The following is a 26,875-nucleotide window of genomic DNA, read 5'->3' as shown; positions in this document are numbered from 1 at the left end:
ATATTTTGCAGAGAATCGATGCCAGTTGCAGTGCATACGTACATTGTAGGTGCCATATAGGGTGAGAGAGATGGACTAAATTCCCTTTACATTTTCTGATTCAAGTGATACTTTGTAACATCAACCTTAATTCATGTGATCCTGTCACAGTGGAAAAGCACATATGCAAGCCATACATTAAACATAGAGCCCTAAGTGAATTACCATGGAAACCTAGAAGAATAAACTGGAGTAGACTGTTTAGTATGAAGACTGAAATCAAATATCGACATCATTTGTCAACTGAGGAGCGGCAAGATGAGAATACAACTGCTGTCAAAGATATTGACGGAGCCAACATGGCTGAGCGGTTAAGACCATGTACCTGGATAAGATGATGGGCTTCAATCCACAGTATGAGGTTTGAGTTCCAGCCTGGTGGTAGTGCCCTTTGACAGGGCTGCACACTAACCCATTTTTTTCAACTGGTCCGACCTGTCTGTCAGACCAAAAAGTACCCAGTTTTTCCATGTTTTTCTGGTCTATTCCCGAAAAAGTTAATGGTCCGACAATTATTTTTACTGGTCAAGAACTGTCGGCCCAGTGCCAGTGTGCCGCATTGCCTTTAGCAAGACACTTTAATGCCCTTTTGTAGGAGCCATGCACTTATGCATGTGAACCCACTTTATTTCCCTCATAAAGATCAGGGTGAAATTACGGTAAAGTAGTCTAACTCTCACAAAACTGACTGATATCTACAATAATCTTAGGAGGCAGATTACCCTTGAAGAAGATTAATTAGGAAGTTTACAGGATATTTGCCTGAATAGTTGTGTAAATTACAAGTGTACACACGAACACCCCGTCACCAGACCTGAAAACATCTTGTTCGACAGGTGCCATCGTCAGGTCAAACCTGTCCGTCATGCAAGGTGGCCCAGCAGCAGCGGGAGGCGGCCGTCGCGCGGGCGCGGGAGGAGATGGAGGAGGAGAAGCGTCGGCAGGAGCAGCAGGCCAAGCTGGAGAAGGAGCGGGAGCGTCGCCGCGTCCAGTCTGCCAAGCGGAGGGAGGAACAGACGCAGGTAAAACAGCCTCCTTCCCTAGTCCTTGTGATTTATTTTCATAGTAGCAGCCTCCTTACCTCAGGCTTTTCCCACTTGTCATGAAGCGACATCATAAGGTGTCGTTATCCTTTTAGAAAAGATGTGATTACAGCAAAAATATCGCTTCCCTTTTCCTCTTTTTTTTTTTTCTCTCTCATTGTCTTGTGTCAGTAGGTATGCCAAAGTCTTTGTTGAAGTGGTTTCTGTTAGAAATGATTTTCATGAGCTTGCATTACCGGTATTTCACTTCTTGATCTACATGTAAATGGTTTCTAAATTGTTCGAAGTAAATATCAAACTGGGAATTTCACATTTACACACACAAATATGATTCCAAATACATGTAAAAGATTTGTGTGCTTATGTATTTTAAATATGTACATTTATACCCAAGATATTATTGTCTTGTAATGAGAGTTCCCTTATCCTTTCAAACATTTGAGTTGGTCGTGCCTATTCATTTGTTTTCATTACTGTTAATTTCTTTTCTAGTACAAAAGGGTAAGAGCATAGATGTCTATTGCATGTGTGCCATGGAGTTATTTTTCAAACAATGAGCGCTGAATGTGATGTCACTACAGCTCTGTCATGCAGCATTGTTGTCATAAGAAATAGTGTTTCTGGGTTCAGATTTAATTAGCACTTGAACATGGTTTCAGTGCTTTCCTATCAAATTCCCTACATTGTAGGGCTAACGCAGTACTTACTAATTGACATTGATTATATGTTGTGTTGTACAATGTCAGTTGATTAAGAAATTAGTGTGTATAACTTGTTAAGCAATTTGATGGTGTTCTGTGTAGTTGTGGAGTTTGATTCTAATTGCACTGTTGAAGCTCTTGTTGGTAAACAAAGTCTTCACTGTAGCTTTAGCAGGACGCACATTGTGAATGTGATTTGTTATTATTATCATTATTACTATTACTACTACTGCTTTCAGTATTTCTGTCATTATTATTGTTACTATTGTCATTGTCATTATCATCATTATTGAAAGTGCAAGTGTATAGTAAAAACACATATCCAGTCATTCTATGAAGAATGTCGTTAAGTTTTCTCCACAATATGCTAGTTGAGATTATGTAGAAAACTGCTGCAGACTTGTGTTGTACCTGTACAGATGCTTTGAAATGCAAAATCTTGTATGCGCAGAAATGTTTGTAAAATGGAAGTTTGCCTACTGTGTTGAAAGTGACCTTCCATTAACGCATTTGAAAAAATGTTCAATATTACCATTATGTAGTAAAACTAGTTTATGATAAAAATGTCTCCTTGTTAGGCTGCTGATCATTAAGTCATAGCAAAGCATTTGACATCATGTTATATCACCAAGAGTTTCTTTGTTTACCTTTCCCATAGAATGCATCTGGTACAATGTCGATGCAGGCGAAACTAGAGTGTAAGTGAATTCTTGATGGGATGTTAACCCTTTGACCCCTTGTGATGTCCCCATCATCCTTGTCCCATCCGATCCCATTCTAGTGGTCAGTGGTCTTGTTGCCAACCTTGAGAACTCCATCCGTGTCCCCTTGCATGCAATGTGCCGTTGAAGGAGCTAGTGCTTCAATCAGCAGCCTTGCAAATGAATGCATGTGTCGCTTAAAGCTGAAAGATATATGTGTATGGTCTAGGCTGCAAAAAAACCAACAACAAACAAACAAATGAAAAAAAAACCACTGTTTTAGATTAAAGCTGTATTACATCTAACAGGGAGACTTCCTTCTGAGAAGTAGCTAATTCTTCTTTTTTTTTGGGGGGGGGGGGACCCATGACCTTTTGTCTGCATGTTAGCTTTCTGCAATGAGTCAGATTGTATACTTTATGTATTTTTTTATTTAATATTGTTTGGTGTATCTTGTAGAACCCAACATTCACAAGCATTGGAAGGCTGCTATGTCATTATCATGTTAAAGTGGCAAAGTGTAGAAACAGATGAATATCAGATGCTTTTACTGCAGCATATTCCAAGACCCCAGATTTTATAAAACCTTGTGATGCATGAGACAGTTATTTGCTTTTTCTTTGTTTGAACGTAGCATAGATAACTAAGAGCAGATGTACATTCAAGAGGTACAAAGAAATGCAATCATGAATATGCCTTAAAATATGGGACTCTGAGAATGTGTAACTCTGCACTAATGATGCAGCTTGTGAAAAGGTTGTTATGATGTATGGTGCATGTGTGCATCAGTATCTTTATAGTTTGCATGGCTTTCCCTCTGAATGATGACAGATTCAATATAAGCCAGTTTGTAATTAGCTCATGTGTACGTTGGCTATAAAGTACAGTTGACCTTTCTTTTTTCTGAGTTGGTTTGGCACTTCACTCATTTTCAAAGCGACATAATGAGTAAACTTGCCCGACGTAACAATTCTTGGAATTCATGTTGACACAAAGAATGATCTTGCATAGACAAGGTGACTAGAATGGTCCATTGATCAACCCTCAGAAAGCAACAATTTCATTGTTGCATTGAATACATTAACAAACTTTCTTTGTTTGTTTGTTAATATTGCCAAATACCAGGCTTCTGTAAAGGTGAATGTGCTGGCAAGCACCATTTATATATAAGAATTGCATGGATATTCATTTTAAGACAGATGCTTATCTCAGTAAATTTGATAACCAACATGCCTGTTGGTACACATGTACAAATGACATTTTTTTTTTCTGTTCATATGCAAAGTAGAACTACAAACTTGCTTATTGTCTCCCATGTAAGTTTCATTGTAAACCAAGTGTTGATAATACCATGTACATGTAAGCTGTGGGGAAAATAATAGAATGTACTGTGGTACATTTTGTGTTACAGGACTCTGGAAAGAATACAAATAAACACAGAGGTGTTTTGCAACTTTGAGTTATGATATTTTATATGGTCAATTCCTCACGTGCTACACGTTTTTCAAATTGCCTTACATGACATCAATATGATTTTAGATGTTATCTAAAAATTTGCAGCTTACTTTTTCTGAAAGATTTCAACATTTTCTTAGCTCAGTAATTGATCTCATGGTTCATTTATTTCACTTAAATAAACTGTAATTTCCAACATAAATTCAGTATGTTGTTTCTTAGGAGTTGTAGCAAAACTACAATCTCTTTTCTTTTCCCCCCTTTTTTTGGCATATATAAATTATGTTGCTTCTTTCTTCATGGAATGAGTATTTCATCATGGATTGTGTATGCAGACATGACCTAATTTCACAAGGAAATATTCAAGAAAAACTGCTCATTGTAATGATAAATGAATGAATCATATCATTTCACCAGATGAATATTCATTTCTGATGGAAATCAAACTTATGAGAAAACCCCCCCAAAAAACAAAACAAAAAACACCAAACCAACAGCAAACAAATGGAAGACTGTGTGCTTACTTTGACTACGCTTCTTTGTCACTACCTTTGTTAAAACATTTTTCATAAAAAAAAACAACAACAAAAGTGAAGAGGGACATGGTTGCGATGTTTCCCGACACGGAGCTCACCCTCATCGAGATGCTGCTCGAGTCCTGCCAGTGGGACAAGGAGACAACGAAGGAGGCGCTGCTCGCCCTGGGAGAGACCATGATTGTGCTGTTCGAGAAGGTAAGCAGTAAGTACCCCAGGTATTCGCTGCATGCATTCGTTGTCCTGTCGGGTCACACAGCACGGAGATCTGCAGAGGTTTGCGTTTGCTGGTGCAGGAGAGGCAACTGGCTCTTGGTGTAGGGTGCAAATTCAGCACACGTAGCCTGCCTCCGCATGTCCTGGGCATAGAAAGTTCTTTTGATAGCCACTCTTGCTGGAAATAAATGTCCAGTGTCATGGTAATGACAAGAATCATGCTTCCTGACAGGCTTTTGCTACAAGTACAAATGTAGTTGCTATTCTAGTATTCAAGAGTTGTTATCCCAGCTATCTTTTATGAAATGTGTCCCAGGTGTTGAAATTACTGTACATGTCTGATGTTACATTTGTTGGGTAACTGCATGGTTATTAACAGTAAAGCTAGACTGATAGTCTTTTGTTGTCCCTCATAATGTGTAACTTTGATTTATTACTATAACTTTATAACGATAAAGTTGGAAAGTCTAGTACAAGATTTTATGTAAATGTGGATTGTATTGTGTCTGAATTCATGTACAGTGTATATATGTGTATATGTTCGTGTAGTGTATGCAATAGACTTTGACTGTAAAGAGTAAAAAGAAAAGTTGTTGTCAGTAAACAATATTTTTTATCATTTTCACCTGGGTTCGTCAATACTGATGAAATGGTTTGTGGAATTCAATATGCATTTCATAATTTTGAAATCAGTAGCCGTGATTTGTGTGTCATGGTATTGGAGAAGAGTAGGGCCAGCTTCAATAGCTTCTTATTAATGTAAAGTTGTTAAGACATGTACAAATGTATTAGATGTTGTCAGAGAAGAATACTTGTGTGAGGAATGTCATATGATTTTGGCTGAATGGACAATGAATATAGTTCACTGCTAACCCTGTTGCAAAACTATTAATCCCTACACTGCTTTTGCCACTCAGAATTCAGTTACACATTATTTTCTTCTGTGTCTATAAGTTCAGTGCATGCAAGTTATATCATTGTATGAAAATCAGCAGAGTGTTATAGGTGTCCTTGGAGTTTACGAGGTACAGTTGTATCATAGGGTACTTATCAAATTAATGCTCATGACTTGTGTGCTTCGAGTATGATTTTGCTAGTTGTCTTTAGTTGGGTTGAACATTATGAGCTTAATTCAACAGTCTGAAGTTTGCTTGTTCGTATGATGCTGGAACTTATTTTTGTATTCATGTTGATTATATTTGTTAACTATGTACAATAATTTTAATGATTTGTTTAACTGTGTTTTATTGTTTGATTAATGATTCCTGATACATCAATACTTAATTACATTGTTCACTGGTGATGAAAAAATATACTGAAATGAAAAGAAATGTGATTTTTGGGGTGTGTGGAAACTATGTTTTTGATTTTCCTTTCATTGTGAAGCAGCGTTCGTACTGAGCCTGTGCTGTAATATCACTTTTATTTCTCTCTGTAAGTATGTGTATTCAAGTGAGGGACCATTGCTGTTATAATCTGATATGTATACTGTATGTGTATATCTTTTCTGTGTGATACTCGCATTATGCACTATGTATGCATTTTGTCATGTCACTTTGCGCACCTTAGCATATTTACTTCATACTGTGGTGCTGCAGAGGGGTTTTAATTTACAAATAAATGTGTAAGCCCATGTGTGATAACCAAACTGCATACAGAGCTGCCGCTGGCATCATTAATAGTGCAATATAAAGAAGATGAAATGCAATAATAATGTCATTTATTTATTTCTTTTATGAAAATTTGTAATATCTATTGTATGATCACACTTGTTATTTTAAAGTATATATATTGCAGGTTGTTCAGCTCACTTTTATTTCTGCTTTCCATAGTCAGTACAATATATCAAAATTCAACAAACTGTCAGTATAATTAGAGGCAAAATCAATATACATTTTATGTATTATGTACCTTGAAGAAAAAGTTGAAGGTAAAGATATAAAGCAGGCATGGCAGAAAATTCGAGGTAAATGTAAATGGGTGTAAAGCAGACAAAAATGAAAATAACACAAAAAGGACCACTCTTCAGAAGACTCTGTTTCCCAATACATTGTTCTATTTTTCTTTCAAAATACAGTACAGGTCCCTTAGTGGCTCTGATTTCTGTGAAATAAACATATTATGAGCCTAAAAGGTAAAGTTAAAATTGTCAAGGTCTCCCTAGAACTAGCCCAAGTTGTGCATATGTGTAGGTTAGCAGGCTATATGATTTTTTATGCCTCTGCCACGAAATGGTGCCGGAGGCATTATTTTTTATAATTTCAAGTCACATCCTTGTTTGTGTGTGTGATAGTATAATAAATTTCTGATAAACTCTGTTTCATACGTAAGCACAGTGCTTGACTTCATCAACTAATTTGGAATGGAGTAATTTGGAAATTTTGAGGAATTAGAAAGAAAATGGGGTGAGGTGGAACAGGTGTAAGAAGCAAGTAATCTTATATGGATTGACTCTTCTGACTCAGAAGTAACTTGACTGAAATCTTCATGAGTTGTCGTTGATATTTCATAATTTTTGTGCGACGGTTGTTTGAGTGTTTTTGTTCTCTCATTTTTGTTTTTGTCCAGGTTCGCCTGTCAGATTCCAAGAAAGCCCATGGTGAGTTGGGGAGATTTCAATCCAACGTGTGATGAAATAGAACAAATTACAAAAGATTGTCATTATTGAGATGTTGAAAAACCAAATGCACATCGGCAGTGTATATATTACTTCTCCTTCCTCATGTAGTCCAGCAGGAAGAGATGAAGTGCTCTATTTGAGAAAATGAAAGACCAATTATTTCCTTTGTGATTCATTTTCTTCCCTCCATATTTTCAACTGGATTGAAGCAATTGCTTACATGGTAATTTTGATCAGTGTTGAAGTGATTTCTGTTTTCTTATAAGTGTTGCCTACTTACAGGGGAATGAAACCCAAATATACAACTGTACATAACTCTGTACATGTACATTGGATTGAGTGAATGCAGTATTGAGTAATGTTACTTGAACAAATCAGTGAAAGTTTGAGGAAAATGGGGCTATCTGTTAAAATGTTACGAATTTTTAAAGTTCTGATGCTGCCATTGCTGGATGAGAAGATTACAACAATTTGTGACATCTGAAATTTCCCCTGTATTTTCTTTATATCATTTTCCATACATGACATCCCGAAGTGTCATCTTTACATCCAGCATTGGTGGCACTAAAACTTTAAAAACTCATAACTTTTATACAGATTGATGTCTAATTGTCCTCAAACTGTCACTGATGTGTTCCACTAATATTGCTGCATTCACTCAATCCACATGTACAGTATTTTTGGGTTTCATTTCCTTTAATGCACACTCATGAATTATCTAGGGTGTGGCCCCTATATCGTGGAATAAGTTTGGTCACACCTGGGGGGCGTTTCATCAACGAGTTCGTCGGAGTTTTCACCGACGAATTTGCTATCAGCCAATCAGACCAAGGATTTCATTAGCTTTTAACAGTTGTCATTGTAAATCCTTGCGTCTGATTGGCTGATAGCAAATTCGTCGGTGAAAGCCTCCGACGAACTCGTTGATGAAACGCCCCCCTGACCTCCCCCCCCCCCCCATACCTTAAAACAACACAAACAAAAACAAAAGAAATGAATGGTCATTTCAGTTTATGGGAAGGTGAAGAAAGCGGTCCCAGAGGCCACCGATGAGATGCTCTACCAGGCACTCGATGCCACCAATTATGATGAGGCACAATCCGTCGAGATGCTGAAGATGATGGTGATGGGGAAGACTCCGCCCGGAGCTCGTGAGAGATTTCAAATTTTTCTCCCTGCGGTAGTTTGCCTCAGTACTGCTGTAGAGCCGAAAGAGCATGTGTTGCAAGTCTTTCAAAGCGATGTAATACTGTAGCTATCTAACTTCTTCATCTTTCAGCTTGCTTGAGGAATACATGATACTGTATACGCTATATATTTCGTGGGGGTTTTATTTTCGCGAATTTCGCGAGTCGGGAGCTATTCGCGAAATTAACAACACGTGAAAATATTACCTTCCAAAATGAATCCCTTGCCTTGATGATACGAACATTTCAGCATTAGTATACCATGTCACGGCTTACCGAACAGACCATACTGGCTAAGCTTGTTTACGCACGTCCACGTCTACTTACGAATACCGGTACTGTAGAGAGCCAATCCATTATCGCAAGGGGACCACTCGTCAGAAATCTAGGGGACCACTCGTCAGAAATCTAGCGCGATGGACTTAACCACTTCAAAAATGTTGAATTCTAACTTACTAGTTCGCAGAGTTTGACAAGTCTTTTTCATGCAGTGTATAACTAGTATCATTCTTATTTGCTAGTAAGTTGAAAATTCACACTTTCTTTATAATTGCCACTTCATATTTTCTCTGGTCCCCCAATCGCGAATTTAACCACTCGCGAAAATGTGTGACAGCGGCAATTCACAAAAATTTATGTATGCGTAAATTATAGCGTATACAGTGTCCTTTCGTCTCCATCCTGTGCGTACACAGTGTGTGTAAGCAATGTCTCACCACACATCTGTGTCTTGGCTAAAGCTTTATATTTGAGCAAGGTGGCTGGACTTCCCTTTCTTTGTTTGTCATTTCCTTTGTACAGTTGGAGACTTGGTATTGGCCACCTTGGTTTTCTTTTGTGTTTCTGTTCTTTTTTCATACCATAACAAAGCATGTAGTATCATCCTACATATATAGGTAACTCTTGTGTGCTTCAATAGGAGGGGGATGGCTAGTGGAAACAAATGCAATAACATTTACGCCTCTGCCTCTCGGAATACTGCATGTGGTGCAGCACACTGTACCCTTGGGTACCGTTATACCACCGGTTACACCATTGTGTACACATGTAGCACCATCTCTTGTTCATAGGATGTATGGTTACACAAATTTAGCATAATTCAGCACTGCCATAATCATGTACAAAGAATGATTATGATAATCTTATGCAGTGATAATAATAATTTAACAAAGAAATAAAAAATCATTGAGGGAATGATAGGGAAAAGGTGAGGCTGTCTTGCTTGATCTGTATGGTGACATGCAATTTCTCATCTTTTCCTACATGCAATTTGTACAATCATTGATTATAATGGCAAAGAAAGATTGCCAAAGTTACAGAGTTTTGCAGGTAAGGAAGTGCACACACTTGAACAATTGCATTAATGTGTTAAATGAGAGAAATTGACAGTTTAAATTCTATATTTCAGAATGAACAGAATCTAGGTTCCAGTAAAAATTGGGAAACCCAATATCCGTAATTGTAAAGTAATCCATAGAGTTTTTCTGACAGTTAGTGAGCACTGCAAAAACTTGTGTAAACCACTAATAACTGCTTTTACCCATTTTGGGGTAAAAATTGATTATTCAACAAAATGGCAGATTTTTATCTGGTACCTCGTGCTACCAAAAACCCTATCATTTATCAATGAAATAGATTGAACAAAATGTGACCTATGATAAGGCAATGAGAAACTGAACTCTTATTGTGATGGAATATTAGCACTGGTCCCAGCATCCCTGCAACGCAGGAAGTGATTGCATTTTCTCGCTGTATTCTATTTCTACGCAAGAGTGTCTGCTGACATTGAAACAGTAGAGTAGGTAATACTTCAATACAGGTCATCACGCTATATATGCAGTTGATATTGTTGTGTTTTGATTCCGCGTCTTTGTCTGCACGCTCATTGAAGGCATGGCCGGTGGGTCGTCGCCAATTCGATCGGCAACCAGTAGCCCAGCGCGGCAGCTGGGGGTCTCTTTCCCAGAGACCTCGTTCACGACGACTGTCACCACGTCGGAGACCGACTTGAGCAAGTGTCCCTTTAATCTTTAATCCCTGGAGTGTCAACATTGCATGCTCATTCGTCTTTCGTATACTGTAAGAGTGGATATTTTCGCGCAAGTAATTTTTCACGCTTAGCCGGGTAAGATGGATTTCGCGTGTTTTTAATTCCACGGAATTAGGACATCGACTCCTGGAACATATGGCATGCAAAAATATTTGCATGCTTGTATTTTTCGCGCTCGCGTCTGGTTGTGCGAAATGCTCGAAAATTTCCACTTTTACAGTATAACCCAATGAATTTCACTCCCTCATGCCCTTTCCTGTATTAGTTTCTTCAGGTCATTCGTTATTGTTTTAATTTTTTTTTTTAATGAGAAGAGCTGCCATGCCATCATATTTGCACTAATGGCGAAGAGATTCCAATTCTTCTACAACACCTCCCTGATAGTATCACTGTGTTGTCAATTAGTGCTGCCTACCTCTCACTCCCCTCTCCCTTCCACATCCGTGTGCGTCATGTAATTGTGCAAAGTTTGTCAATTCAGCGTATTTTCATGCAGTTGGTTGGTTTATCAACTGTATTCAATCTTTATGTGTACTTTCAAGACAAAAGTTGTACGTGTCAGTTAAGAAGCTTTTCTCAAGTCACGCCTCACATAGCAACAACTAATGCATGCGAAGTGCACTCCAAGCACTGAAACAAGAAATTTTTACGTGCATGAAATTTGTGTGAATTTCGTAAGGAGCCAAGATTTGCGAAATGATAATGCAGGGGAAAGTTATTGGCTACTGCATCATTGCATAATAAATGCCAGTGGCAATTCACAAAAAATTCATGCTGCGAACAAAAGCCATCAGTTCCAATTCGCAAAAGTTTCATGCCACAAATATTTCTGGTTTTACAGTATTGAAATGCTTTGAGTATGTAAGGGTCCATGTAAATGGGAGAGCTTGTTGTACTACACTAGTTTCTTCAAAGAAAATATCTGTAAATTCAAATACAACTGTACAATGTACATTTAAACTGACCTGTTGAGGTTATGCCGTCCACATCGGAATTCAAACAAAGTTCAAAGCAAGCTCAGCAAGGTCTGTAAAATCCACAAATCTAAGTATTTGATATACCACAGGATGATTTGTAGAAACCCTCACTTAGAATGGATGTGTATGTGTAAAGTGTGTGTGAGTTTTGTTCTCGCAACTGCATTGTACTTAATATGCACATCCCTACCAAGCAAGCACAACTCTGCGCAGGATCATGACCCAAATTTTGAAATTTGTACAGTGTGAACGGAAGAAGTGAGGCATTATTTTGCAAGATTTGGGTCACGATCCAAATTGCACAGATTGTACATTATTCTGCAAAATGATGCAAAGTTGTGCAGTGTGGATAGCGATCGGGCCTTGCTGTTTTTATTAGCTGTAGTGCACAGCGGTTTATTGCATCAGCACTGTGACGTAGTAAGCATACCTGTATTCATGTACATGTACATGTGCAGGTCAGCTCTTAGTAAATGATCGCAACCCATGTTTCAAAATTGTTTACAGTAGGACCAATAAGTCAAAAAGATGTGACTTTATCACGACCCAAATTTCACAATTTTTACAATGAGAACATAGCTAATGTTGGCAGCCCTGTTTCCAAGTGCAGTTATGCTTTGCTTGCATCAAGGTACATGTATGCTATAGTCACATTCTGCCCAAAACTTGAATTGACTTTGGAAAGAAGAGATGATATTTTAGGGACAAAAAGGTCTGCCTCTTTAGATTATCTCTCAGATTCCTAGTCACATGTGTTCCAAAGATTTGTGCCATTGTAGACACCACATTTCCATGTGTTTTCATGGACATGAATGCATTTGTGTACAACTAGGTGTCTAAACTTGTACTGAAGTGTACCCACTACTTGCGTAATTTTTTTTTTGTCCATTTTTTTTAGCATGACTCTGTGATGTATGGAACTACATGTACATGTACAGTTCACTGTAGTTGTCTGTATTAGGTCCTACATTTTAGCTGACCTGTGTTTCATGACCCTTTCATTTGTGGTTAAGGGTAGAAGACAAAGTCATTCCATCAATGTTCTCATTATTGCATTGTTTGCCCATTTGAGTAGTATGTAATATTCAATATCAATTGATTGAGTCATTTCATAACATCAGTTGATGGAGATGCATCGTCATGCAGATCGTACTGTCTCATGCAAAATATCAATATCTTAAGATTTGTCGCTCAATTTTGCCCTCAGTATTACATTTGTAACTGATTAAAGAAAACACAAGAATGGGAATGCGTAGATTGTGAATGACAAAGAAGTAGATTGTTTCTCATACAGTTGCACTTTTGTGTTTTTTTCTCTTAAACCAATCAAGTCCATGGAGAGTTTTGCTTCAACAGTGATCACCATATCCTCAAATTGGCAGCTGTAGATTGTAGTTTGTATTCTACACTGGAAAGAAAGTAGATGGAAGTGTTTGAGTTACTTAATCTGCACAAGCTCAGAAATTTACAAAAATGTGCGCATTTGAGAGATAAACAGCGACTGTGTGTGTTCATTGATATTTTTTTCCAGATATTTTATGTTTGTCATTAACACTTGTCGCCACTGAAGAAATCCCATCTACCTTAAAAGATATTGTCATAAATGCTTTGCTGCTTCCTAAAAATAACCTTGCTGCTTTTAATACCAAAAGTGCTATATGCCACTACAGCTACCCTTTGCTTTTAGTCTGCCTACACTAGCCTACTTTTCTTGGCACCTTTATAACTGCAGATGAGATTAGATAACAATTAATTTGTCCTTTAATTACTCTGAGTATATGGCTTGCATTTTATTTTCCTGCAGCAACGTTTAATGCTTTGTCTGCAGGTACACATTTTGATTATTGTGAAAACATACAGAAATCTGCTCACTTTCACTGCTGCTACGAGATTTTGCCTGATAAAGTCAGATTGTTTCAAGAACTTGTTTCAAGAAAATGTGGTTGGGGGCATCACAGGTAGAAGTATGAAAAAGTTTTGAATGAATAATCAATCCAGACGCTCAAGACCTGACACTTAACATTTTGTTTGATATTCCATTAGGCCAGGCTGGTGCCTCCTCTATGTCTGCAGCCAACAAGGCAAAAGGTGAGTGAACTTTCCTGTGATAATCACTCTTTTCCCTACTAATTATGCAATCAATTTCTTTTTCTACTCTATAATTTTGTTGATAAATGATCAATGAATTGTGAAGAAGGTTGATATATTTCTGCATAATGATATTCTTTGAGTTGTTCTGAAATATTTTGTGCATGATGTAAAGTACAATCAGATCATTCCTTTTGATGTGGAGAGAAAAACAACAACTTAAAACACAATTGTACAAACTTGCATACATGTACATGCGCTAAATCTGAATTCATCCACATGATTATGTCAAATATATTGGAAACTTCAAGCTTTTATAGACTTTAGGTAATCGTTGTCAGCCTATATATTGTAATTCGTTTTGTAACTTTTCATTGATATACTCTGTGCTATTTCATAATCGATTTTTGTAAGGCACATTAATACACTGTTCAATTCTGCAATGCATTGCATAAAAACTTACTATAATTGCGATTATTATCATTCAAACAAAAAAATAGTGAAGAGTGAGCTGTGCGACATGTTCTCCAAGACGGATCCAGCTCTGGTTGACATGCTCCTAGAAACGTGTCAGTACGACAAGGAGAAGACCAAGCAACTCCTGCTGTCCATGGGGGAGACACTTGCCCCCAAGCAGAAAGGGGTAAGTTCCTTTTCCCCTTCCCTCCCTCCCCCCCCCCCCCCCCCCCCCCATTCACAAGTAGCTGTAGCCCCCCAGCATAAAGAGCCAAACCCCATCAAATGTTGAGAAAGGATCATGGCAGTCACAGTCTGTGATAATTCATGGGGATGCAAATGTACTTACAGAGTTTTGCTTTATAGAGGGAACTGGTTAAATCCTTTTTGGGTGGGGTGGTCATGCATGGCTAATGCACTGAATGTCTAATTAGGTGATTTCTTTACTTTTGCACCTACTCATGCTTGTGGTGTTGTAACACTACTGACTCTGTTGTGAATATTAGGGAGCTTTAGATTTGTGACGCAGCCGTTTAGATGATGATTGCGTCGGCCATTCTCTCTCCCTACATCATGTTGCAAAGTAGCCGTAGATTTCGGGAGCACGCAACCTGTAAAAAATAAAATGGCACCCCCAATATGATCAGTGCATCAAATAGCTCTCTGCATCTATATGAGTTTGAGCGAACGCAAAAATGGCCCAGAACAGAACGTGAAAACTCAGACGACACGAGATCAAGATTTTTTTTTTTCCCTCTGAATGTCCGTGTCACAAAAATCTAAAGCTCCCTTTTGATTGTGTGGAAATGAGATCACAACTTTGGCTATCATAACTAGCAGACTCATGAAAGAGGAGCATTTTTCTCAGGACTGGCTTTGCTGGTTTTGATGGAAATTTTGAAATTGAAGACATTTGATGTCTTATGTAGGAAAATCATACTGTGAATATAAAAGTCATGTATCAGTAAAAAGGTCTGCATTCTTTTCAGTGGTGGTGTTATGATGTTAAGACTTAAAATGTTGTTACATAAGCCCTCCTTTCTGCCTCACACACACAAACATTCAAACACTTACACGTACTTTGTATGCACACACATACATGCACACACACACACACACACACTTGATATATACTATACAGACATATATGCCAGTTGTTTGAATGAATTGGATGATTTGAGCCATTGATGTATAATGTCTTTGTAATTTCTCTGTTTGCATTTGTTTAGCAATCCAAAATGTCTGAGGCAAAGAAAAAGCAAAGTGAGTATACAAGAATCTTGGAAATGTTTTCATTCCGGCACTAATGCAAAAATTGATTTTAAGACAAGAACAGTAATTTGGGTTGCAGAGTGGCAATATTGGGCAGATGCTGTTCATAGAAAGCTCAGAATTTCAGATGTTCTAGCAACAACAAATTAGCTAATAGAACTGTTTCTTCAGTGTATAAATGTGAGAAATCCAAGAAGCCACATTTCTTTGATATGGTGCTGTATTTTTTTTTTTTTTTTTACTACTCAGTGTAATATTTCAAGAGGTAGAGTGCAAAAAAAAAAATATCTTTTTCATTTCAACCCTTTGGTGTTCACATAGAATTGTTTGTTTCAGTCACAGAATTTTCAAAAACCTACTGATTGCTAAATCTGTAAGAGATTACTTAATTTTTAACATTTAAAAAGGTAAAAGTAGATATTTCTCTAAAATTTGTAGTTGTTTGTGAATCTCTCTCCAGTTTTGTGCGCACTTAATGGATGTAACCAGTTCTGTCACATCTTTCTCCATGGAAAGATATGCTGTAAAAGTTAGAGATGCCAAAATATGTAGTAAGGATGACAGGATGATAAATTCTGAGGCAAATGTTTTCCTGTGGTCCTGCTGGGCAAAGTATCAATTATAACACAGAACATTAGATCAAATAGCAATATGATGAATACAACAGCTTTGTGTCCTCGGTTCTGTCATGTGACCTGTATGTGTATTGGTGCCGATGTTCATCCTCTTTGTTCTCTATCTTCCCCTCTCCTCCTCCTCTTCCTCCTTCCACCCCCCACCCACACCCTCCTCACCACTGACTGTCGCAGTCCGAGATAAGGTCAAGAGAGCAGTGCCCAAAGCCAGTGATGCCATGGTCAACCTGGCAGTGGACACCACGTCCTACAACGAGCAGCGTGCCATCGAGGTCCTGAAGATGATGATTGAGTCTGACTCCATGCCAAGCTCATCACGTAAGGGGAAAAAATGAATACAATCTAAATTTTTTTTTATAAGGATTATTAAAGTCACTTGAAAGTCAACTTTAAAAATTTGCGGTATTATTCTAGATATTGTATTTTTTGTTGACATCAAGTTTCATGTAATATTACTTGTGAAATAAAAAAAAAAGCTAGGAATTGATTTTGCCTTGACAGAGCACAGTATAGTCTTGAATGTCCAGACTGCTTTGTCTTGAGACACAAACCTTTGGTTGGCCCAAGCACGTGTTTGTTGAAAAGTGGGTACAGTTTGAGTTTCTGTCAGCCTCTTGCATCTTGTGCATTAATGCATCTTTCTCGCATGTTTTGGGGTTCATATTTCTCTCTTAAATGGCCTGTTTTAATTTCTTTTCCTTTTTTTAAATTCTCAATATGACTACCTTGTCTAATTCTTTTTCCTGATATGTTGCGACAAATTGCCAGACCTGGGAGTTATTGCATAGTTGAAATGCTTCATGTGCTCATAGGAAGTATCTGCAATCTAGTGGTAAGATATATTGATGGTATTGGATAAAACCTTGAGAATTAGATACCGATATTTAATTACATTGGATCGTGTAGACTGACTGGAACAATCTATTCAGCTCTACTCGGCCTACTTCTATCTGCAATTTGTTTCACACACACACACACAGACACACATTAAAATGTTTTGAAACAAATGGGCACTAGCCCTGCTGGTTCTCTTTCTTCAAAGACCAGTCGGATCTTACACATACCTCCATAATACTCCCATTCCTAAGAGATTTTTCTCATCGTTCGCTTGTCGGAAGCAAAATTTGTTACTTCCAGCCACCCACCGAAGTGTATAGGATCGCAGCCTGACAAAATCGACTTGTGTTGGTCGACTATCAGATCAGTGACAGAGATTTCGCATGTGAGCCTCATCGGATCATCGCTCGACATGTCTGCCACTGACCTTATGGTCGACCATCACATGTTCGATTTGTCAGACTGCAATCCGATACACTTCAGTTGGTGGCCGGAAGCAAAGAACTTTGCTTCTGACGAGTGACCAATGAGAAAAAATCTCTGTGGAATAGGGGTATTGCAAGGACTTTTCCTGACAATTGAATGAATTGTTCTTCTGGCATGGTTTACCCACAGAGGCATGCCATAAATATGTTCACATTGTACGGTATGTTAGTGATAATTGGCCTTGTACCAAGTTGTAGCACAGGATATTACTGCAATTTGCTTCGTCCAAACTTCCTGAGTTCACTCTGGTTGAAGCGACTGAAAAGGCTCAACAGAAATCCAAACACTTTCTTTTAGATTTGACCGTTAGCAAGGAATTAGAAGTGCAAGATGAACTGTACAGGTACTAGCTTGAATAACGTGCCATAAACGCATGAGCCTTCTCATGTGGCAATTTTTCTATCAACATTTGGATTATAGCTTGTGCATTTGTGGCTCTTTGATAGTATCAGATATTCATTTGTCATGGCATTCATGTGGGATTGCATTTATTCAGAGAGTTATAAAGCACTGCCTCAACCATGGACTTTGTAAAGCTTTGCAAGGTCATAAATGCAAAGAGGATGTGGTTGCAAATTGTACCACAATGGAATAGTTTGATGAATGTACAATTGATTATATGTATTGATATCACTGATAATTGATGCATCAGCCAAAACCTTTTTGACATTGATAGTGCATTCACCCTGCTGCCAATGCATTGGTTGAATGACATTGTTGATGCAGTTCATAGTAATGCCCAATAGTCCCCTGCAAAATAGATATTTACTTTCCAAATATGTGGAAGGATTTATTTCTTTATTAATGATTTGTCAGTATACCATCACAGGATTGTGTGTAGAGTTATCTTTTACAAACAATTGGCTAACTTTGACAAACTTTGGGCTGTGATGTCATTTTCCAGAAAGAAATTCTGCCTTGCCCTAAAATCAATTCTAAGACATGATCTAATATGAGATTGGGTTGAATTACTGACAGTGCTCTGCTTGGAATTTCACCATACATTAAAAGAGCATTTATGATATACAATAACATAGAGATTAGTTCTTTGCTGTAGTGATGTTCAACTCTTTGAGATGTTTTCTTCAACCTAGTACTCATTTTTTGGAGGGGGTAGGGGATGGGTTGTTTTTCAATATTTAGTCTTATCTTTGCCTTTCTTTTGAAATTATGGTATCATACAAGGGGTCTATGAGTTGATGACTTTACATTGTCATGTCAATGTTTTGACCACGCAATCTCTCAATGGTCAGTTGCCCAAGCGGAGACCAGCACCTCTGGAAGGCAGATCGAGGTCACTTTCCCAGAGACCTCCTTCACTTCATCGGTCACCACGTCTGTCGCAAGCAAGTCCCTCCGTGATTTGATTTCCTCAGTAGTGTGGAGGAGTAAAACCTTACAAGCTTGCTCATTTCAGCCTCTTTTTTTTGTGTGTGTGTGCTTGCCAAAATCTATTCCTTATTTAGCTGTCATTGTTTCATGTTCATGTTCAAATTGTTATCGTTTGTGCTCCCTGTCTAAAAAGAGAAACCACGTTATCTGCTCTATCTTGCACATTTTTTTAAAAGATTAATTAGCAATTTTGTAAAAGTGTGTTGTTTTATCTTTTTAATTATTCTATTTGTAGTTTTGCAGTGAAAAGAAATTTTAGCATCTGGAAATTATTACCACTATCCCCTGCATCTGTTTTATGTCAGTCTTTTGTAGCTTCACACATCCTTTCCTGTTTCTGTGTGTTTGTTTTAGTTTTCACTTTGTCTTTGTTTGTATCCAGCAATTTTTTTTTCCAGTGAATAGATATCATTCTTTACATTTTAGATTCAGATGACACCCAAATTCTCCCTACCAGCTTCTCTACAATCAGTGTGTGCTTGAAGACTTCATGTTTTGAATTGAGCCTATGTATTGATAAAATTAAAGGGTTTGTCATGGCGCTTTCATGAGTAATCTACCGATAAATCCTGTAACTCATGTTTTGGGCAGGGGGAGTTGCCATAGGTCTATTTGAAATCATATAGAAGGCTCACAGCAAAGTTTGCAATTGAAGCATCTTTCCAGTACTCAGAGAGCATGCTTGCATAGTTATTACTATTATTATATAGGCCTAATACAATTGTAATAGCTCCCTTTGGAACAGTGGAAAAAATAACAACCACTCTGTTATAATGCCAGATGAGGAAATCATTTCCCTCAAGAAAACTTTCAAAATATTTATTAGTTTCATTACCGTGCAGTCACTATGTCAAGAACTATGAAGGTGACAGCTGATGTTATGTTATCCAGTGGCCACCATGGTAACAAGATTTAGACATTGCAATTATCAAATATTAAATGTAATGGGGTTATGCAGCTGGTGCGTCATATATGACATGTGATATTAATTCATGCATGCAGTTAAACTACGTCAAAAACTAAAATGATGACAGGTTATGCTATTGAAACCACTGTAATTGTCATGATGCATCATACATACGTGATATATGAGGTGATTTCATGCATGCAGATGCCCTGGCACTTGAAGAATGTGCATATTATGTGGCATTTACAATGTAGTCGTCATTTACTCCCTTAAATCTGCATTTGTCATCAGTGTTAAGTTCTTTTCCTGGGTGTTGTTGTTGTTGTTTTTTTTTTTTTGCATGTGTATATGTTTGCATCCAGCCTTCAAAAAAAAAAGCAAAAAAAAAAAAAAATGGGACTTTACCCTGAATATTAATGTGAATTCAGTGAACAGAGTAATGTTAGAAGAGCACATTAGTAAAGTTGAAGGAACAATCTGTTCCAAAGGTATGGATTTTTACAATTTTTGTCTAATCATTTTGCCATTCACTGCTGGATATAAGGCAGGACAATTTGTGATCTCAGAGTAGTCCAGTGATTTATAGAAAATATAAAGTTAACTCCACATGGCATTAATTTTTTCTAGGGAAATAAAAGAGCATGTCACTTCCTCCTTTCTAAAGGATTGGAAAATATATATTATCCTTATCATAATTCAGTAACAACTCAAAGTAATTTGTACTATTCATTAAAGAATTAAATCTTGTGGAATTTTCCTAATTTGGATTTAACAAAAACTCTACAAATTCACATGGACTGTCCAATCTTCCTCGAACTTCACTGCATTGTTGTGATTGTTTCTGCATGTACTGAATTTACAGAAAATGTTGTGGGTAAATTCCCCTATATTAAAGTATTGTTTGCCTTGCACAATATGTCCCTCACCCATGTGTTTTGCATCTTGTTAGCATTAGTGCAGTAGTTAGTAAAATCATTTTTCTTTATAAAGGTACAATGTACAGGTAGTAAAAATGTATTTTTTTTAAAACACCATTGCTGGCGTGTGATTAGTAGATCTGCATGTGATTTTTATCAATTGAATTGGTCATGATTCAGTGTTTGCTGTGTTTTTGGAATCCAATTTTTGTATCTGCATTCATCATTGTGTAAGTGCTGAGGAGGAGATGAACTTCCTCATTGATGCTTGCTGTGGCCCACTTTGTACTTGTATACCGTTCTCCACTTAGACCTCACATTCTTTCAATAGACACCTTCATTTATTTCCAGACTTTTTTTTTTGTTCATTACACGATTAGAAATATTGATTCATATACATATAGGATGCATGCTTAATGCTTTAAAAGCTATATTATTGACTTTATCAGCATAGAAATTTGTTTGTTCAAATTGTTCCCCTTGTGCATTATTTCTCCGTCGTAGAAAAGTCTTGATTATGCATGCAAACATTTTGTAGCTGTTCCAGTTGTTTCAATTCATTTGAAAACTTGTCTTGTTTTTAAGCAGTATGGTGGTTAAAGGATGGTAATTTACATTGTGTCAGTAATGATGTGAAAGATGGTACAGTAGAGGGGGGGGGGCATACAATTGTATTTTATGCCCTGAGATTTCCCCTAAAGTAAAATTGAGAGTGAAGATGATAAAAAAACCTGCTATAAAAGCTGCCTAATCTGATGAAATTATTGCAAGGAAAGGAAGAAAGTATCTGATGTAGAAAGTCACTGCAAAAAAAGTGTCAAACTAGAGGGATAAATATGATTGTCAACCTCTCCTTTGTGTCACAATTGTACTGCTGCACTTAGGCATAGTGTGACAAATTTAGTAAGTGATGAAGTTCTTGTTTTTAAGGGGTCAGGGATAATTGTGTTTACAATCTGTGTGATATATTCCATAACTGTTCACTGATACTAGATACCTGCCAAATGTCCATGACAATCTCGCAGAACTCAATCTTCATCTGTTTGCAACTTTGCTACAAATCAAACAAATAAGAGAGGTGTAAAATACAATGAGAGTGAGCAGACTTGGGCACATGTATTTCAGACTGGACACTACTCATAATTTAAGAAAGAAAAAAAAACTACCAGTTTCATCATGAGATTTGATGGACGTATATATTTCAATGTTCTCTCATCCGTTCACCAGCCAAGAGCATTGAGGTCACTTTCCCTTCGTCGGGGACGACGAGTACGACCACGACATCCGCAGCTGGGACCAGCGCCTCAACCGTGTACTCCGCTGGAGGGAGCAAGATGTCCACTGCGTAAGTTTCTCACGACAGGAGAACTACTTGTAGCAGAAGTGAAATTTGAAACCCAAATAAATCATGTACAACTAATACTGTAAAGCTCGAAATTGTCATGTGTATGAGACTTTCGCGAAATTTGCAAGGAGCCAAGATTCGCAAAAGTAGAATGCACACAAAAGTGTTTTGTCTATGCATTGCATTGAATGCCAGTGGGGATTTACAAAGGCTTCAAGCAGCGAAAGAGGTCATCGGCTTCAATTTGTGAAAGTTTCATGCCATGAATTTTTCTGGTGTTGCAGTATACCGGAAGAGTTGAGATTTTTTGTCTTCTCCTGGCAGGAGACAATTGTAGCGCATGCACAGTGCTTATCAGAAATACGTAGGTATTTCATGAATAAGAATGGTATGAAATGAATTGCCGCAATATCTATTATCATGATATTTCCCCAATGAGAATGTACAGTGATAACTGATACTGTAAAATTGGCGTGTTGAAATTTTTGCGCAACTGGAAACTAGCGCGAATATAAAAGCACACGAATATTTTTGCTTGCCATATGTTCCAGTAGATGATGATTCCACGGAATCAAAAACCCGCGAAACTCTTCTTACCCGGCCGAGCGCGAAAATTAGTCATGCGAAAATATCCAGTTTTACAGTAGCATGGTAATTAAAATGTAAATGCACGTAAAGATACAATCCACCTGTCGGGAGTTCTTGTTATCTCCTACAACCTTTGACCTTTTATCTCTTGCAGGGATAAGAAGAAAGGAGGCAAGAAGGCACCCAAGGCCCAGAAGGAGCTGGATTCCCCCTTGAAGAATCTGATGCAGAATGCCTACGGACCCAAGGGCCCCGTCATTGCCAAGCGGACCACAAGGTGAGGCCCATGGCCATGGTGTCCCAATTGAGGACCAGAGGGCAGTCAGTCATTCCCTGGATTGTTGATGTAAAATAGTTGAAGGGAGCCCTCATTTGACAAGAACATTGAAGGCGATGGAAAGCAACCTTTAAATGTCATTGTAGCTGGAAAGTTAAAGTACTGTAAAGGTGGAAATTTTTGCGGTGTTGAAATTTTTGCGGTGTTGAAATTTTTGCGCATTTCGCGCAAAAGCTGACGCGAAAATAAAAGCACGCAAATATTTTTGCATGCCATGTGTTCCCGTAGTCGATGTCTTGATCCGCAGAATTAAAAACATGTGAAACTCTTCTTACCCGGCCAAGCGCGAAAAATTAGTTGCGCGAAAATATTCACTTCTACAGTAAATAAGCAACTTGAGCAACTCATAAGCAGCAGGCAGTTTTCTTTCATCATATAAAAATGTTGGTATAGTTGAACAAATAAAGTATATAAAGATATATAGATAGTAATTTGTGGACCTAAATTTTTACTTCGTTGGAATGAAATTTTGTTGTACCTGTGTTTGTTGTTACGGGAGCACACTGTATTACCCACATGGTGACATTTGTGTGTGTGTGTAAATGAGCGTGTGTATGAAATGAAAGATGTATGTGTGTAGGTCCTACATGGGAAAATTGTAAGCATCAAGCAATGAAATTCTCTGTAGGCATTCATGTGGCCCTCATAGTCCCAGTCAGTTTGCACCACTGTGAGGGAGAGGTGTTAATGCAGAGTAGAAATCTTCAGTTTCCTACAAGGTTGCTCAGCGGTTCTGGGGCAATTACCTGGGACTCTTCCCCTGATCCTAACCCTAATCCTAATCCTGAACCTAATTTTAACCATAACCCAAACTCTAACCCTAAACCTAACCCTAACCCTAATCTTTACTCTAACCTTACCACTAACTAGTATTTAGCCAGGGATGATTGCCCTGATACATGCTCTGCATCAGGATTTTATGGTTTATATACCAGGAGTGCTCAAGGTGACAAATGTTTTAATTTTTCAGTATTTCCAAATACAGGTTACATCATGATTCTAACATCTCGACAACATTTGAAAGATAGATGAGATGAAATGGGAAGAGAAATATTGTTTATCGTCGCTGGTGCGACAAGACCTCGTATCTACAAAATGTCAAATGTTCAGGAGAGCCAAAAAACATGGCGTCCAAAGCACTGTAGCGAATGGGAGAGCCTTGCCTTTGACATGCCATGGGGGCTTCATTTTTGGAGGAAGACAGTTGGGAATTGGCCAGGACATCACTTAACCCATTATTTGACCATTTATCCAAAAGAGACATTTTCACCAAAATTTCAGATACAAGGTCTTGTCACCCCAGCAACATTATGCTGAGTCTGGAAGTAATGCCTAATGAGTAGGAAGTACAGTACTGTAGAATCCTTCAATGATTGATAGGTATCACAGAAGGGGATTGTCACCACTGAGCATATCAGAAGAGCATAGATTAATGAGGGTCCCAAGTCCACTGAGAGATTTTGGCCAAGCGATAAGACTTTGTTGAGACGTGCTGTTTCGATTTAAGCACACCAATAGAGCTTTCAACAGTGGCAGCTCCTGCTCAAGCAGAACAGTGCGTGTGAAATGAACCACACTCTTCGCGTGCCGATTATGAATTTGACTCCTTCCCTCTGGTTGCAACATGTGATTTATTTGTTGCATGCTGCCCTCTCATCTTCTGGAGGTAATCTTGGCTCGTGTACATTGTACGTCTTGCAGAGCCCCATGTTTTCTTTGTGATGTGAGCAGGAACAGCCAGCAGAAATCACATATAAGGTTTTGTCTTGTCTGGAACGATAAGAGCCTGTGTAAGAATGATAAGGCATCCAGCTGTTGTGTGATGGTTTCTCTGCTTTGTGAATCTATTTCAGAGCCCAACCAGAGATGAAATCTCCAAACAAGAAATCTCCAAGGAAACAGCCGAGGTAAGTAGGGATACACTCTCCCCTCCCCTTCCCCCCCCCCCAACACATATCCTGTCCTCTCTTTGTGCTGCTTAACTTCTCTGTCCACACTGTAGTGGACATTCAGTAGCGTGCCAGAATACATGAATATATTTGCAAACATCAAATTAGATATTGATGTTGTAGTTTAATTATGCCATAAAAAAATATGCCAGAAAATTGTTGGCTGGATATTGCCAGGAAAATGGATGACATGACATGTGTGCTGTAAGTAATGACCAAAAAAAAAAAAAAAAATCAAGCAAAAACAGCAATTGCAAAAATAGATAAGTTAAAGATAAGTTTCCACCTACCATAGGTTTCATAATAGCCCTAAATTCGATGAGTCAACAGCCAACGTCTTGAAAATGTCAAAAGGTTCTTACACTCTATTATTCTATCCTGCATTGTATTTCTAATGCATTATTTTGCATGTTTTCTCTTGACCCCTAAATCTGGTCCCCCTCATATAACCAGGAGTGGAGGAGTTCTTGTGACCCCACCCTCCTACTCCTCCAGCACAGGGGCTGTGGGACCTGACCCAACACTCCCCAAGGGGGCTAGCCTGGACAACCTCCTGTAAGTCAACTTCCAAGAATTCACTGAATCTTTTTTGTTTGTTTGTTTGGCTGGTTGGTTTTTGTTGTTTTAAATACGATCATCACTATTTGCATGCTTAAAGTAACTCTGCCCGTTGCAAACTTGAGCTCCAACAAATAACTTGTATCCTCACTTAACACACTTTGTGCTCAATGCACAATAGTACTTTTTACTTTTTACACATGACATTGTCAATGTCATGTTTTCAGTCAAAGTCTTGTTATCTGGTATCAGTCTTGGTATTTCAATCAGCCAAACCAGATGTTGTGTTTCTATTGTGAAAGAAGCCTGTTTTGTTTTGTTTTGTTTGTATATATTAAGCCCACATATCATGTAATGGCATACATAATATCTGCAGTTGAGTTCATAAAGTTTTTTGCCGGTGTCATTACATCTGAGAATATACAAATTAATATTTGTGTGGTCAATCCCATGACATACAGATAATAAGTGTATTACTGATGTAATAGCTTAACCAAAATGTATTAATTGACTTCAACATTGACCCAGGGATAATTATGTGGCCGAGACGGGACCAAACACTGAGCTATCCCAGGGTCCCGACCAGGACAACGTGAGCGGGCCTGTGGAGGAAACTGGGCGCGATCCTTCCCTGACGGCGGGACCAGATCCAGATAATCGCACAGGACCAGAGTACGGTCTGGCCAAGGGCTCGATGTATTCAGCGTCAAGACAGTGCTAGTTTGAATGTGGGTCATTCGTAATGTTTTAGATGTAAATTGTATCTTTCCTGTGGCCTGATTTTTAAAAAACCTATTTATGGGAATTTAGAGCGTTAGAAGTGTCCGCGTTCTCAGCTTCTATGTTGATCGACAGATTTAATGCATGCGTGCAACTTGTGAGTCATGTGACAGGACTATTTTCATTGTTTGAGAGCTAAGATTACATTTTCGGTGAGGAGTGAGGGGTGATAATGGTTTTCAACTTGTGAAAACTGCTCTCATCTGAAGTTTACATTGTGTAGATACATATATGTATGTTGTATCTGTATATACAAGATTTATATGTATGTTTATGTCATATTTGTGTATATCTTTGTACAGTTTCATCTAGCAGCTTTCATACCGGAGCATACTCCTGACTGCAAAATTAACCATCTGCTTGTCGTGTTTGGTCACCTGATCATTGCAGTGTGTAGTAGCTCATTCACTGACTTTACTCCAACAAAGTGACTTCAGAAACTGGTCATTAAGGTAGATGCATCAATGAATTTGTCCCCTCCAAACACATGTTCGTCTTAATCTTATATTTTAATCTCATGCACTTTTGCGTATGCTGACTTGCCTTATTCCATAATAGCATTGAAGTGACCTGCTATGAGCACAATCAAATAGAACACGATCGACACACTCGGAGTTAAGAGAGAGATTGACTTTATTGGAAGAGCTGCATTCAGCCAACGCTCGAGACAGACTGACCAAAATACTGGACTGCCTGGTCATAAATACATCGGTACATTGCTACTACCAGTATGGTGGTCCACCATGATGTGAGGACACCTGTCTCTTTAATCCCTCCGATATACGAGTGATGTGATATTAAGC

The 26,875-nt window shown here is 38.2% G+C and overlaps 1 protein-coding gene across 1 annotated transcript in view; it reads left to right on the top strand.

Moving 5' to 3' along the window:
- The window catches only part of LOC139739414 (uncharacterized), a 30,727-nt gene extending 4,714 nt beyond the window's left edge, over positions 1 to 26,013 (top strand). The window contains exons 4-18 of the mRNA XM_071650033.1: positions 876 to 1,061; positions 7,260 to 7,290; positions 8,322 to 8,562; positions 9,300 to 9,310; positions 10,390 to 10,509; positions 13,569 to 13,613; positions 14,114 to 14,256; positions 15,299 to 15,332; positions 16,151 to 16,294; positions 18,553 to 18,645; positions 21,743 to 21,860; positions 22,603 to 22,725; positions 24,639 to 24,692; positions 25,188 to 25,289; positions 25,821 to 26,013. Of these exons, the coding sequence (XP_071506134.1) occupies positions 876 to 1,061; positions 7,260 to 7,290; positions 8,322 to 8,562; positions 9,300 to 9,310; positions 10,390 to 10,509; positions 13,569 to 13,613; positions 14,114 to 14,256; positions 15,299 to 15,332; positions 16,151 to 16,294; positions 18,553 to 18,645; positions 21,743 to 21,860; positions 22,603 to 22,725; positions 24,639 to 24,692; positions 25,188 to 25,289; positions 25,821 to 26,013 (1,638 nt within the window). The remainder of the gene's footprint in view (positions 1 to 875; positions 1,062 to 7,259; positions 7,291 to 8,321; positions 8,563 to 9,299; positions 9,311 to 10,389; positions 10,510 to 13,568; positions 13,614 to 14,113; positions 14,257 to 15,298; positions 15,333 to 16,150; positions 16,295 to 18,552; positions 18,646 to 21,742; positions 21,861 to 22,602; positions 22,726 to 24,638; positions 24,693 to 25,187; positions 25,290 to 25,820) is intronic.
- The last annotated feature ends 862 nt before the right edge of the window (positions 26,014 to 26,875 follow it).

Source organism: Diadema antillarum, unplaced genomic scaffold (genome assembly GCF_040938485.1).
Source record: "Diadema antillarum isolate AM-2024a unplaced genomic scaffold, OU_Dant_1.0 scf00000029, whole genome shotgun sequence".
Classification (NCBI taxonomy): Eukaryota; Metazoa; Echinodermata; class Echinoidea; order Diadematoida; family Diadematidae; genus Diadema; species Diadema antillarum.
Note: the sequence above shows the minus strand (reverse complement) of the source record. Positions and strands in the feature narration are given on the sequence as shown.